General features: G+C 38.3%; 1 protein-coding gene across 2 annotated transcripts; it reads left to right on the forward strand.

Annotated features, from left to right (window-relative positions):
- Positions 1–1,412: 1,412 nt before the first annotated feature.
- LOC111338068 (uncharacterized) lies at positions 1,413–14,110 on the forward strand. 2 transcript variants are annotated; one of them, XM_022944473.2, is made up of 9 exons: positions 1,413–2,799; positions 4,567–5,100; positions 6,250–6,351; positions 6,665–6,739; positions 7,525–7,605; positions 9,250–9,548; positions 9,833–10,357; positions 12,408–12,710; positions 13,292–14,110. In XM_022944473.2, exons 1-9 carry the CDS (start codon positions 1,557–1,559, stop codon positions 13,667–13,669), a joined length of 3,540 nt encoding a protein of 1,179 aa, XP_022800208.2. In that variant the 5' UTR covers positions 1,413–1,556; the 3' UTR covers positions 13,670–14,110. The 2 variants fall into 2 exon arrangements, with proteins under 2 accessions (XP_022800208.2, XP_088619354.1); XM_088763228.1 differs by having other exon boundaries at positions 4,570–5,100.
- The last annotated feature ends 860 nt before the right edge of the window (positions 14,111–14,970 follow it).

The raw sequence follows: 14,970 nt of genomic DNA on the forward strand, positions 1-14,970 counted from the left end.
TTTCACTCACAACACTGAGGAAATATCGAGACCCAAACGATCCATTAAGATCACCGATCACTTTACGTGCACCTCCGCCAATGTAATCTATTGCATAACTTGCACTTATTGCAAAAAGATTTACATCGCCGAAACAGGCAGAAGACTGAGGTGACTGATTCCGAGAACACCTTCGCGACGTGGAGAGGAATGACAAGGACACATCGAAACCAGTCGCTAGATATATAAATGATGTGGACGGGTATTCTGAAGTTGCTCCGACATTTCCATTTACCTAGTCATTCTAAACAACATATGGCAATCTGCGGTCTTTCCTTACACTTCGGTACCATAGAGAGCCGTAAAACTCTTGAACAAAAGCTCATCTTTCAAACCGGCAGTCTAAATCCCACAGGTATCAACGAACGCTTTCCATTCCACTAATTTATTCGTGTTTTTCTCGTTGCCATGTTCCCACCAATCACGTAGCTCCATTTTCTGCCTTTAAAAGCACACACAATCCACAATTCTTCCGACGAAGGGCTAACGCTCGAAACGTTAGCTTTTATAATCGCCTTTTTATAATGGCCAATTTACCATTTCAACTTTGTTGATATATTGAAATTATCCCAGTAAGAGGGCCTCCTTATTACTTTTATCTTCTCTTCCATTCAGTAAAAGCAAGGAAACTTTGAAGTTTTTTGTTTTTTCTTTTTTTTTTTAACTTCTTTGGAAGCGCTACTTGAGGCTTCTTTTCCCAATTTTCAAATTTTAAACAAGTTTAAGTGGTGCGAGTGACTCATTATTCAGTAAAACTGTAACCGAGATGACCGCATGCGACTTAAGTAATCAATAATGAATATAATATCTAAATGATCCAATAAATTGCTTTAGTCTGCCGACAAAAGTGTGGGGGTTAATTTGTTTAACGAAAACTAATAACTCTTTCAACATCAATTAAAACTATATTTTATAATAGAGTAAGCAAGGGGACACCGGTTATTAAGTCCCACCAGATTTTTTTGGTCTATGTTATTTTTTTGCCTCATTCCAACTCAACCTATTGAACAACAAACTTTTTTGGTATTTTTTGGTGTTCTAATCCATCATCTCCTGCCAATTAATATTACAATAGCATCGATATGGCAGCCTTTGTTTCATGGTATACTGGGGCTTTGAAGTCCATAGCAAAACTATATCTACTTATACAGACATCGTAACCGAAAATGAATAGAACTGTGCACTAACCAGGTTGGTTGAACATCAAAGAACTTACAGGAATCTATCCAGTAGGAATCTCAGAGAAGGTCAGAGAGAGAAGTAAGTCCGATGTGTTACCCGGATACGAAGTGACATGAGCGGCCGCATACATGAGTCTCTATCAAGCCGCTGTGCAAGTCGTCTTTCCACTGGCCTGGGTCCTGGCCTGGCTGAGCGCTTACATTGAAACTGAAACTTACATTGAAACTGAAACTTACATTGAAACTGAAACTTACATCACTTGCGCACGATGGAGTCGGACCTGAATGTCCTTTGATTTTGAAATGTAGTGGAGTGAAAGCAGAGCAATCATAACGATGGCGTGTTCAAGCGTGTCCACTGCGGCAAGCAGCGAAGAGGTGAAGAAAGAACAGAGGCTTATTGATGTCATGTTCCTCTGTGACGAGTGGAAATCGTCCAAGGGTGGATTATCAACTTTCAATCGAGAATTTGCTATGAACTTGGCAGAAACGACAACTGGTAGTATGAAAATCCACTGCTACGTTTCGCAAAGCGATGATCGAGACAGAGAAGATGCCAAACAACATGGTGTCAATTTGATCACCGCTGAGGCTGTTCCCGGATCGCGTGATTACTTGGATTGGTTAAAAGTTCCACCTCCCGAGCTTCAGCATCCACATGTTGTCATCGGTCACGGCAGAAAACTTGGAACTCCAGCGTACCATATTCAACGAGCTACAAGCTGTAAATGGATTCAATTCGTCCACGTCTTTTGTGAGGACCTCGGGAAATATAAGAACACAACCACGGCTGCAACAGATACGATCGAAGAGAACGAGGAGAAGCACAAGATGGAGATTGAGTTGTGTAGAGCAGCGGATGCAGTTGTCGCCGTTGGCTCCCGTCTACAAGAGAAGTACTCCAGAAGTCTCCTTAATGTGAAGGTGGAGATTATTACTCCTGGGATCTTTGGAAATTTTTCCAATGAATCAAAGTTAGCTGTAGACAGATCAGTGGTTAAGAAGTTTAACTTGTTTATGTTCGGCCGAGCTACCCTGGAGGATCTTTCCCTCAAAGGATACGATATTGTCGCAAATGCTATAGGTTCTCTTGGTAAGAACTTTCAGCTGACATTTGTTGGCTCATCTCCTGGTGAACATCGAAAAGTTGAGCAATGGTTTCTTGACAATACTTGCATCAACCGCAACCAACTTACCATCCGTGGATATTGCAGTAAACAAGAGGAACTTAAGATGATGTTCTGCCAGTCAGACTTGGTTGCTCTGCCATCCCGCACCGAGGGATTTGGGTTAGTGTCGGTCGAAGCCATTTCTGCTGGCGTTCCTATACTTGTGTCTGATGAATCTGGCATAGCTGAGGCTTTGCAAAAAGTAAAAGGCGGAAAAGCTGTCATTGTTGGATCAGATGAAGATGCAGATGAATGGGCACGAAGGATTAGAGCGATCTCTGAGGAAAGCGCAGAAGTGAGGGAAGCCAATGCCCTGAAGTTTCGGGAGAACTACAGGAAGGCTTTTTCTTGGAGAACAGAATGTGAGAAATTTAAAGGAATGCTTGAGAGACTAATGCAAAAGGCACCTGGTAGGTTCATTGCCTGTTTTTTTTTTTCCCTCACAAATCTCAGGTGCATGTGATGTTATTTTATCCTAGTGTAAATACAGGAGTTTTCTGCAAAAAGGTACATATTTGTACTGGTAAATTGTGCAGGTTTCACGAGTTATTTGTGGAAATGTCTTGATATGGATCAGCCAGCAGTTATATTTCTCCTACAATCACTACACTCTAAAATTTTAATTCCTAAAATTCTAATTCCTAAAATTTTTTTCCATCCTAATTGCAGATATGAACCATTCCCCATGGGTGCAACTGAGCTACTTATGATTTTTTTATTTCATTTTAATTTCCCAAGGCTAAATATTCTCTCTAGAATCATCTAGTGCTCAGCTTAAAGTGATTTAGGCCAGGCTAACATGAAGTCAATGGAGGGGTTTCAACGATGGGACTCGCAAGGCCTTAGGGAGGTTTGAAGGGGCATTGCCATATTTTCATCTTGGTTTTCTTTGCTACAGTCATTCCAAGCATACTGTGTGTGATTTCAGCATTTAAAAGTCATTAACAAGAATATCTATTAAGCTAAATATGTGTTGAGGAGAGTACAGGACAAAATTTCCTTGGTTTGAAATGTATTCCTTTTTCCATTGGTATTGAATCATTCTTGATTATTGTTCACTGAAGTTGATATCCTCAAATAGAGCACAATTGTAATGTAGAATTACATGTACTGACTACCCAGATGGTGTTGTCAAGTGACGATATTCCACTGGGAGAGCATCATTATTAATTTTGAGCAGCAGCAGTTGCTAAGCTTTGATATTTTGAATTCTATGATAAGGCTGCTTGAAGTGAGGCTAAAAGCAAAGCTAAATGGGTTAAAAAGGTTAAGAATGTACAAGTAAGCAATTGCATCTCCCTTCGTAGGCCAGGTTGAATATATAAACAAAGCAAGCATTCTTCAAGAAAACTGATCTTTGTAAATGGCTTGGTAGTGAAATGGCATGATTAGAAAATATAGAAGACCTTGATGGCATACAAAAATGATTAATAGTGGGTTTTTTTTCTGAGAACCACTGTTTTACTGAATTCTTAACCAGAACATAACTGTATAATCTTACAATAAAAGTTTTGTTTACTTTAGGATCACTGAAACTCTGAAAAATAAGCAAAACTAGGAAATTTAACATGTTTACTCCCAATTTTCACTTCAGCAAACATATACCTATATAAATGAATAAAGACTGATAGTTTCGAAAGAAACTGTTTGGGGCTACGTTAGTGGGGGTAATGAAATAATTTGGATATATCAACGAAGTTGAAATGGTAAATTGGCCACCATAATGATTGCAAAAGCTGACGTTTTGAGCGTTAGCCTTTCGTCGGAGCGAATAGAGGAATTGTGGGTTGTGCGGGCTTTTAAAGGTGGAAAATGGAGCTAAGTTATTGGTGGGAACATGGCAACAAGAAAAACAATTCTTATTCTTATTTTTCTCGTTGCCATGTTCCCACCAATAATGTAGCTCCATTTTCCACCTTTAAAAGCACGTACAACCCACAATTCCTCTATTCGCTCCTACGAAGGGCTAACGCTCGAAACGTCAGCTTTTGTAATCGTTACGGTGGCCAATTTACCATTTCAACTTTGTTGATATATCCAAATTAATATATACCTATATAATTTCCATTTTTAGTAGGGATCTTGGCAATCGGATAGTTAGTACATTTAGCAACTTGATGTGGTACACTAAATGTTGAATTAGGCGATCATTATAATTTTTACTTGTTACAAATCAGCAGATGATGAGGTAAATATTATTACTGAGGTGGAAGACCTGAAACCAACTGAATCCATTAATCAGTCCACAACTTCAATATCAGAGCCTGTGGCATGTCAAAGGGCTGATGACCAGAGAGCATCTGCTAAATCAACTTCAATGGGAGGTGCATCTCATACAGGAAAAGAAGATATCCAAGCTCTCAAAGAGAGAGCTTTTAGTTTAATTGTTCTTAACTATCTTGAAACGACACCACCCCAGTGTAGTGATGAGCGCAACAAGTTCATGGAATACTTAGAAAAAATGCAACTCATCATGAAAGGTTTCCGTTCAGGAAGTTTGGTGATAACAGTGAAGTGTGAATCTCTCCAGATCTTGGATGAATTGTGGAAAGATTATTCATCTGGTCATCTTGGCGAAGTGATTCAAAATTGTTTTGTCACCGAAAAGATCTTGAAGGAACTGAACCTGGTAGAGATGAAGTTGAAAACAACATTGGACAAAGAAGAGTACAATACATGTAAAGTGTACTTTGAGAGAGTTGGATGCAGAGGTTAGTACTGTACAAGACCAGATCCTCTCAAAACCTATTTGAAGAAGTATCTCTCTTTCATCATGTTGCAATATGAAGATATTGGTCTAGTTTCTATCAACACAGTTCATGTCATCTAATAAAAAAAGTTTCTGTGCTGACTGTCTAAGTCCTGCAAGAAGTGATTTGTTGGCAAGATGTTAGTCAGTATCTGAACTTTTGCTATGACTTGGTTGTACTTTTCTTCATATCCTTATTTGTTTGTCTTTATGTTTGTGTTAAAAGAAAAAACCTGATGCTCTTAATTATTGCTTGAAATAGTGCTTTTCTTCCTTTTGGTGGTGTTAATTTTATGTTGAATTATTCATAGCGGAGCTCGCAGCACACGCAGCAAAGCCCCATAGTTATACAAAGTAGTAGTAGTAACCCATCAAGCCAAAAAAATTTTGGGCTTATGACCATACGGGTGTCTGTACAAGCTGCTACTTTTAGCATGTGCAGTCAACTGTACCAAAGGCACACCAATGCCATGGCTTTAGTCTTGTCCAGCAGACACTTGAGCATAACACATGCGCTACACTTGTACAAAACTGAGGAGAATCTGGGTTCAAGATGGATTTAGTGGATGGTACATTAAGCATACGTAGCCGAGAGCTGTGCAGGCTCATCCTCGCAATAGTCCATAAATATTACAAAAAAGTAGTAGTAACCCATCAAGCCGAAAAAATTTGGACTTGTGACTCTACAGGCATCTATACAAGTTACTACTTTTAGCATGTGCGGCCAACACCATGGCTTAAGTCTTGTCCTGCGGGCATTTCAGCACAGTGCGTGCACTACAGAGACACGGAAAAGTTGTGAATGAAAATCCATTGATATTAACACACACTTTATTCATAGTTAGAGCTTTAGTTTTGTTGACAGGACATGCTGAAAAAAGATGTGAGCTCCTCTTTTAGGCGTAGCTAAATCTATATATTAGAATTAATATGATAAGAATCAACAAGCAAATAAGATCAGTCAGCCATAGTTTCGGTTGATAAACTTTATTATGAATGGGGGTTATCTGCCCCAGAATAATAAGACCTGTGTAACAATTGTAAAATTGAAAATGCAGTTTTGGGGAAGGGTAAACTCATATAATTTGTTTTCTTTTATACTTTTTTCTAGATGCTTTGTCAGCTCAGTCATACTTCATAAATACTGAAGATGAAGCACAATTAGAAAGATGGAAACAGAACACAGAGGTTGTGGAGTCAGAGAAAGGGAAAAGTAAACACAACTCAATTTAAAGCTCATTAAAAAAATCGATTTTTTCCTTTCTCTGTCCATCAATATTGGGGGTGGTAAGGCAAGGATGAAACAGTGCAAGAGATGATGAAACACTATTCATTAATACCTCTTTTTTCATCTTTAATCGATGTGATGCTAACAATACATGTATATTGGAAATTGCTCTGTGTATAATATTTCTTTATTTATTTATTTGCTCTGTGTATAATATTTATTTATCCTTTGTTGTCAACTTTTAAATTGATTTGAAGGATGCTTTAATTATAATTACTCTGTGCACACTCCCTCCAAGGTACTTCACCCATTCTTGAAATGTCCTCCATTGGTGATGAAAAAGAAGGAGAAGAACTGCAAGAAACTATAAAAGGTGAATGGGAAATTCCATCAGCTTTACTTACATGTACTCTTTTATGACGGAATCAATTAACTGAGAATGCAGTTAAATGCTTTCAACTATTGTAAAGTGTTGTCTCTTAAACAAAATTCTGTCCAAATTTGTTTTGTCTTGTTACACCTTTCATTTGGAAGTTTTCATTTGTCTGTATCATGGCACTGTGAAATAGTGTTTTTATTTCAATTAATTCATGTGAAACTGGTCTTGTAATGATCCAAAAAGACACTCAAGTGTATGATACATTTGTTGAATTTTCCTGACATTACAGAATTTGGACACATTTTTTTTTCCTCACAATTTCATAGAATAGATATCCACAGCCGACAAGTGATGAGAATAAAGAAAATGTTAACTGGGGAATTTTTAGTTGATCTAATACCAAATTGTCCAAACTACATGTAACATTAAGGAAATTGTATGGTGGAAAGTAAAGAGAATTGAATTTACTAATAAAATGAGATCATGTGATCAAAAAGATTAATTTGTTACTGTATATATTTACTACATAGTTTTTTTTTGTAGCATTTTAGACTTTAAAGTTTTAGCACAAACAAACCTACAAGCATTTTAGCTGTAAATTTTTGCATTTTTGAACAAAGACTACAGGTAAGTATCTATCTATCTTGATCTTCACATTGGTATGCCTGTTGCTGACTGAATGCTAATCTCTCTATGCATACCTTTGCTGTTAGGCACCTGGCTAAATCTGTAGAGTAGTCAGTGGATGCTAATCTCTCCCTGTACATGTTTACTTTTAGGCATTTTTCCTCTCCCTCCGTCTGTTAGCTCTGATTCCAATGACGAACCAGAAGACATATCCATGAAACTTCAAGGAACAGGTGAATGAAAGATACTGTTAAACTAAACTGACAAAGCTTTGAAATACTTCATTTCTCATGAAAGGATTAATTTGAAATAATTGAATAAACCCATTTAGTTGTCCCTCATTCTGTCCTTGAGTACTTGGGAATGTTTAGATGCTAGTGACTGGGGATGTTGAAACAGAATAATTAAAGATTTTTTTTAACTTGATCATAAATTGGGGGTTTAAAAACTGACAGTGCTTATGTTCATCCGTTGGTTTGCCATTTGTATCATTTTTCTATTAAAACAAAACACCTTGAATTTTAATATTGCACTGTACACTTTTACCCTTCACTGCTTCACCCTCAGCTGTACATAAGCATTATTGACCAAGCATGAGGTCAAGGTGCCTGGATATTGGCAGAGTTATTATTATTATTTTCTTTGAAGAATAAGGCTAATATCCAGCCATCTTGACCGAACCAGGTTGGTCATTAAACGATTTATTATATAGCAAGAAGATAACGACTTAATAAGAATCAAGAATGACTTGTTTATTTTGAAAGCTGGGAAAGAAAGCTAACTGTGTTTTTAGCACAATAAACCCAAGAGGGTTGTTTAATTTTTCCTTTGTTTTGACTATCGTTTGCTGCTATTTGCAACTTCTCAAAGTTACGAACTTTGTAAGTCCACTCCGCACACGTTTTGTTCTTGCGCGAGATAAATATGTAATAAATTGTATTCTAGTTAATCATTACAATAACATGTAATCTGACTCTTCTTGTTTCACTCTCTAGCACATTTCTGTGATTTTGGCAATTTCTTTCTGTTAAACAGCGTACGCTTAACAAAATAATGTTAAAGAAAGTTTTGAGTTAGCTTGTGGAAATGACACAACATACATTATATACATATATATAAACTAGTATGTGTATGTGTATGTTGAATAGATGGTTTAAACGGCTTTTTTGGTTTAAAGTTCATAAATGCATATTTTTTAACAGTCGTATAGAAATTTTATATTTTTGCGTGGCCAAGTTATATCCTCTATTTATGCATTAAGAAACTGACAGTGATGTAATTTAGATAAATTTTGTACACTCTATATATGTGGGTTTGACATGTTATCATGTTGCTGTTAAAGGTAGATGTGGGTTAATTGGGTTAATTGGGAATAATATGGCTAACTTAGGGTAGAAGAGGGTTAACGTGGTAGAACATGGCTAACTTAGGGTAGATGAGGGTTAAGGTGATAGAACATGGCTAACTTAGGGTAGATGAGGGTTAACGTGGTAGAACATGGCTAACTTGTGGTTGATGGGGCTTAACGTGGTAGAACATGGTTAAGTAGGACATATCTAGGCCATACATGAAGCCTGTAATACTTAGTATTATGGGACATGTAATATATGGGACGTCTTATGGACCCAACATGAACGTTTTACCTACATTTAGGCAGTTTGGAAACCCGAAAAACTCTAGAAAAAAAATCTGTCTTGCAAATCGGCACTCTTAATTCCTACGGTAACAGCGAACGCTTTTCATTCAAATGATTTATTCTTGTTTTTCTCGTTAGCATGTTCCCACCGTATCTTAATTTTCTGCATATACAAAAACACACAAACCACAATTCCTTTATTCCCCAAATATGGTTCGTGCAGTTTGATCTTCTTTTTCAGATGGTGTCAACTGGGGCCGTGTAGCTGCAGTCACAGGTGGTGCTGTAGTAACTGGTGCTGCAGCAGTGGTAGCTGCTCCTGTGGTCCTTGGTGCTGCTGGTTTTACTGCTGGAGGTGTTGCTGCTGGCTCTATGGCGGCGGCTGCGCAGTCTGCAATTTACGGAGGATTTACAGGGGGTGTTTTTTCGGTTCTACAGAGTGCAGGGGCTGCTGGCATAGGACTGGCAGGGAATGCTGCTATTGGAGCAGCTGGTGCATCTGTTGGTGGAGCTTTATCAGATTTAGGAGCAAGATTATACGTATGTATCAGTGAAACGTTGTTTACCGTTTTATTGATAAATTGAAGCATTTTTGAAAACTATGTATGCCTACCAAACGGTCAACCTCGATGTTAATGCTATTGGGGTAGTTTTGAACTCTCTCGCGCTTTTTATGTGACAGTTAAGCTGTCAACGATAAGCGCTTTTCGACACTTGTAAGATTTAATAAGAAGTGTCTCCTTCCCCCGAAATTTGATATGTATTTATGATATATAATTTTAAGAATGGTTAAATGGCTTAAAAGCAATTTACATCATTTGCAGGGTAGTCGTGGTAAGACCATAAAGTTATTGATTTGTGGTGGAGGGAGTGATGCGCACGCATTTGCTGGCATAGCGTCCTCTCAGAAGGAAACTGAAGTTCGTGTGCTTACTTTATATCAAGATGAAGCAGAGCGTTGGAGCTCTGCAATGCAGACCCAGGATCTTGAAATTAAGGTGCATCACAAGGGACAGGAGCCAACGTTTATCAAATCTAAACCGGCGTCTATAACAAAGAACCCAGATGAAGCCCTGCGAGATATTGATTTCGTAGTCTTTGTCTTGCCTGCGTTTGCCCATGAAGATTATCTGATTGCCCTTAAACCTTACATCAACCCTGGAATGACCTTGATTGGTTTTCCTGGTGGACCTGGGTTTGAGTTTCAAGTCCATTATGCACTGGATGAGGCTGCGCAGCAGTGTACGATCCTAAATTTTGAGTCGTCACCCTGGATATGCCGCACCACAGAGTTTGGTGTGAAGTGCGAAGTTCTTGGCACCAAGAAAATTCTTTCTGGAGCCATTAAGGTGCGTTTTGATACTTACCGTTGATGACCTCTGGTGGACTCTAAATCTGTCATTCCTAGAACGGTATTATTTTGTGAAGAGTCGTGTTATGTCTAAAGTACACCTACTCCTGTGAAGGAAAATAATTTTCCTTCAATTCATTCAATTCTGCTTTTATTTTGCTTATGAACTGACCATACCAGCAGTGATTTCCTTTGTAAAACTGTCCATCATTACCAGATCATGCTCTCGTGGGTTTGCACTGAGAGCACTTGGTGGAGAGAGAAACTGACGTAAAAGACTTCCCAACTTAATAAGTCAATTTGAGAAGAGAACTGCTTTATGTGCAGAACGAGAATTCACTTCTAACAATAGCAAGGGAAAAACCTCCTGCTGCTCTCTAAATTAGTTTGGTTTATAAATTTAAAATGTTAACATGATAGTCTTTGAAGTCATTTTCCCTTCTGACTCAATACAATTCTGGTCAATATATAAACACTTTTTGCTCTCTAGTGAGAGAAATCAGCTAAGTTTAATAAGGCTGAAAACTGTTTTCGGGTAGCTGGAACCAAAGAGTGCAAGCAGTCAGGGCTCAACGCCAACGGTAGCCAACTAACCGCAGACTAGTAGAAATTCAATTTTGGCCAGTCGTTTTCCATTTCCACTAGCCAGTTTGGCTAGTAAACAAACTGAAATTGTCGTAATATCAAAGATCTCACGAGCCACTTGGCTACTAAGTAGAAAAGTCGGTGTAGAGCCCCAAGAGTGTTGACCTGTTTTCGCGGACGTCGTCCAGGATCTCGATTTGCATATTTCTTTTACATCGCGTGTTGCACCGCACAAAAGAAGTGAATTTGTCATATTTCTTACAACATCGAGATATCAAATTCTTCATGAAACGGTCGATAGGAGAAGTCACTTTGTAGTAAGTCTAAGAGAAAGTCCGGGTTAAAGAAATCGAAGGAAGATGTTTATTTGTTGGCGGCATGACCGCATCGTAGGGAGCCGAAAACTCGAGATTTGTTTTTACGCGAATAACTTTTACTTTAATAAATAATTCATAGAGTATGCAGTTTTGTTCGATTTTGATGAAAATTGGCCAGATCATTTTTTAGATATTAATACACAAAAGCGTGTAAGGCTTTTTACGAAATTCGAAATATTTTTCCTGTGACCTCCCTACGCGTGACAACAACCGAAATATTTTCTATTGTCCAACTTTAAAATTGATTCTCTCAAGAACCAAGGAGAATATCAAGAAAGCCTTACAGCTCTTTTAGCCTAGTATTGTGCAGTGATACAGTCCAGTTGTTTGAATGTCCTCGGTAAAGCGAAGGCTGGTAATTCATCAAACAAATACCGTTAGTTTTGTCGTTGTGTTGGTTTTTTTCATGAGATATACTTCATAATCCGTACAGTGATATATAGCTTTCCGTGGTTTCTCTTGAAACTAGCGCACGTTGGCTGATGTTTCTATTTTGTTCACCGCAACCTCAAAACAACATTCTCTGGTAATGAAGGACAATATTGGTTTGAGGTTACTGTCACAAGGTAAGTCACCCTCCAGGGACATCAGAAAAAACACCTTGTGCTGCTCTCTAACTTAGCTGGTTCACGAATTTAAAATTTTAACGCGGTAGCCTTTAAAGTCATCCTCTCTTCTGATTCAACAATAGTTCTCTTAAGACAACATTGTCAGGTAATGGCAGACAGTTGAAAAGATATTCCCAAGACGAAAAACGCACTAGTTGCCCATCAGGCATAAAAAGTTGGAGTACAGTGTCTAAAGAAAAACTGTTTTCCTTCATGCCAGTATCGATGTAATCTTCTCTGTTTGAGGTGTCAATTAGTCATGTTAGAGGGCATTGTGGAATGACAGGGGTGTCCACGTAGCAAAAACAATATTGCATATAATTATACTTAAAAATTACCATATCAAATATGAAATATGGATACAAAATTAATTAGCTTGTCTTTGTAGCGCAAACCATTTTTGATGCTTTTGACCCATACACTTTTAAACATAACGATGAACAACTTTTAAATCACATTTTCATGTCTTTCAACCCAGCGAGGAAGTGAGAAGCCAAAGAAGGACCCAGTTTCCAATCTACAGTACCTCCTGGGACCGCTCCCAGTATTGGATGTCTCAGGTCATATGTTGGGCGTTCAGTTAATGAGTGTCAATGCCTACCTGCACACCTCAATAATGTACGGCCAGTGGAAGGATTGGGACGGAGATACATTGGATGAGCCGCCTTTGTTCTATTGTGGCTTGACCGAGGTAGCTGCCACCTTTCTTTCCAGCGTTTCAGAAGAGATTGTGAAGATAAAAGAAGCAGTGGAAATAAAGACTAGAGAAGAAATGTCAAAGGTTAGAAGTTCTATATATATAGTGCATGTCCACGGCGTTGTTCAAATCATACTTTAGCTCGTTTCATTGGCGAAAGAAGAGACATAAAGGATAAAAACATCTTGAAACATGTTCAGAATACATCTGACTTGTCGATGGTAACCTGAGCGATCTAGAATCCTGGCCAAAAGGTCTTCGGTACGGGAGTTCTGGCCATAAATATAGGTACTAAAACTCATCCCTGACCAACATACGCACCCACCTGGCTGCCAGTGAAGCAAACCGAGGCCAGTTGTTCATGAACAGGTAAAGTTTAGTATAGACGTGTGCATTACAGGCAGGAGAAGATCTGTACAAAACTCTGCGAAAGAAGTGCATCGTCGATCCTTAAGACTTGCAGCCGGGAGACTAAATCACTTTATTCTTGATGTTATTTTCCTTGATAGCAGGATATAAACTGTTTTGAGGCTGTCCTAAAAATGTTTATCTCTTAGTTATTGATGTCCGTGTCTATATTCTCTAATTTTTGGCATGTCTTTAACAAACGCACCTAGCGTGTATTTCAAAGGATGTGCAATGTCAAGCTTATGATTTTATTGAAGGTTGTGCACATTCACATGTGGCACTTGCGTCGTTATGGCGACGATATCGTAGACAGGAGCACTCTTAAAACAGCCATACAGACCAATGCTGCCTACCAAACGATCCAACATCCAGTCAAGAAGGACAGAGATGGTAAATTGAGGCCTGATTTCACCTGCCGTTACTTGACAGAGGATGTACCTTATGGTTTGGTTGTCATCCGGGGTATTGCAGAAATTGTGGGCCTTCACACACCAAATATTGACAATTTACTGAGATGGTGTCAGCAGAAAATGGGCAAAGAATATCTTGTGAACTCAAAGGTGCAGGGCAAAGATGTCGCGTCGTCAGGAGCACCTCAGAGATATGGGCTGACCACACTTGAATCCATAATGTAACAGATTGGTTTGACTTGGAATAGCGAAGTAACTTTGGTTTCAGATTGACTTCAGTAAAATAGCCTTCAAAATTTATTAAAGATATGTTAGAAATTTATTTAACTATCTAAGACTTTGGGTCGGTAAATTGTAAGAGGTTGTATGGAACTCTTTTGATAAAATTAAGTTAATCCCCTCGAAATCAATATTATGTTGTCGGAGACGAAAAAAAGTTCCCTTCTTGATATTTATTGCGATATACAATATGGTTAAAGATAAAATTTTCAGTTGATATTGTTAAGGACAATAAAATTTATTTTGTAACCAGCACAAGATGTTTGCTCTCTAGTTTGTCAAGTAAAGTTGACAATACACAAACCAGTAATAATGCTAGAAATAAAAAGAAACTTAGTTTTCAAAACTTCATTTCGTTAACAAAATTAAATTTCCAATTTTCTCTGATTTACTTTTATGGTTTTTTTTTCTTCTTCTATTACGAGTGTTATTACCCCGGTTTACTCCCTCACTTATTATTTTTGTTATTTCCCCATCTGCATGAATAAACTACGCCTCCTCGAGACCTCATTCGAAGAATATATCCAGTTAGCCTCTTTTGTATTAAACACTGCTTACAGTCTGAATAAAAGAGACTCGAGGCCGATGTTTTCCTTGTGCGGCCCTTACTTTTGGATGAGAAGAGATGTACTTTGTGTCAAAAATCGTCCTTTTACAGATTAATATTTGTAGCGATTTTAACCTTAGCATTTGCTCCCAAAGTTCTGTCTTTTAGGATTTGGGGTGTATGTCCACCTTTTCTTGTTTTGGGATTTGGAATGCTTGTCAGTTGCTGATCCCTGTTATAGGATTTGAGGTACTCTGCAGCTCTTCCATGTTTTTAGAATTGGGGGTGCTTTTCACTGTTCTGTAGGGTTTTTTCCGCTCTTTTGATGTTCGTGTTTTAGGATCTGGTGTGCCTTTCCGATGTTCCTTTTAGGATTTGGGGTGCTTTTCGCTATCGTGTACTTTAAGATTTAGGGTTTTTTTCCCCTCTTCTGCCTTTCCCTGTTCAAGGAATTAGTGATGCTCTTCCAACATGTCTGCTGTTCCATATTTTAGGAATTGAGGTGCTTTCCTGTTCTTCCGTCCCTTAGGATTTGGCAAGGGATCATAACTATTTACAATGTCCTGGATTTGGGGTGGTTTATTCGCCATTCCGTCTTAATAAATGTAGGGTTATTTTCCATCCCGTCATTCCGCCGTTCCGGCTTCATTTAGTCCTTTTAGAGCCGTCTAAGCGGGGCCTCCTTTACAACCTTATGTCG

The sequence above is a fragment of the Stylophora pistillata genome, chromosome 6 (genome assembly GCF_964205215.1).
Source record: "Stylophora pistillata chromosome 6, jaStyPist1.2, whole genome shotgun sequence".
In the NCBI taxonomy this organism is placed as follows: Eukaryota; Metazoa; Cnidaria; class Anthozoa; order Scleractinia; family Pocilloporidae; genus Stylophora; species Stylophora pistillata.

Bases quoted from the DNA above. Each gene is read 5' to 3' on its own strand.
- LOC111338068 (XM_022944473.2), top strand. From the start codon at position 1,557: ATGGCGTGTTCAAGCGTGTCCACTGCGGCAAGCAGCGAAGAGGTGAAG. The intron at 2,800-4,566 runs GTAGGTTCATTG...GTTACAAATCAG, and splicing joins ACTAATGCAAAAGGCACCTG to CAGATGATGAGGTAAATATT. The intron at 7,606-9,249 runs GTGAATGAAAGA...CTTCTTTTTCAG, and splicing joins CATGAAACTTCAAGGAACAG to ATGGTGTCAACTGGGGCCGT.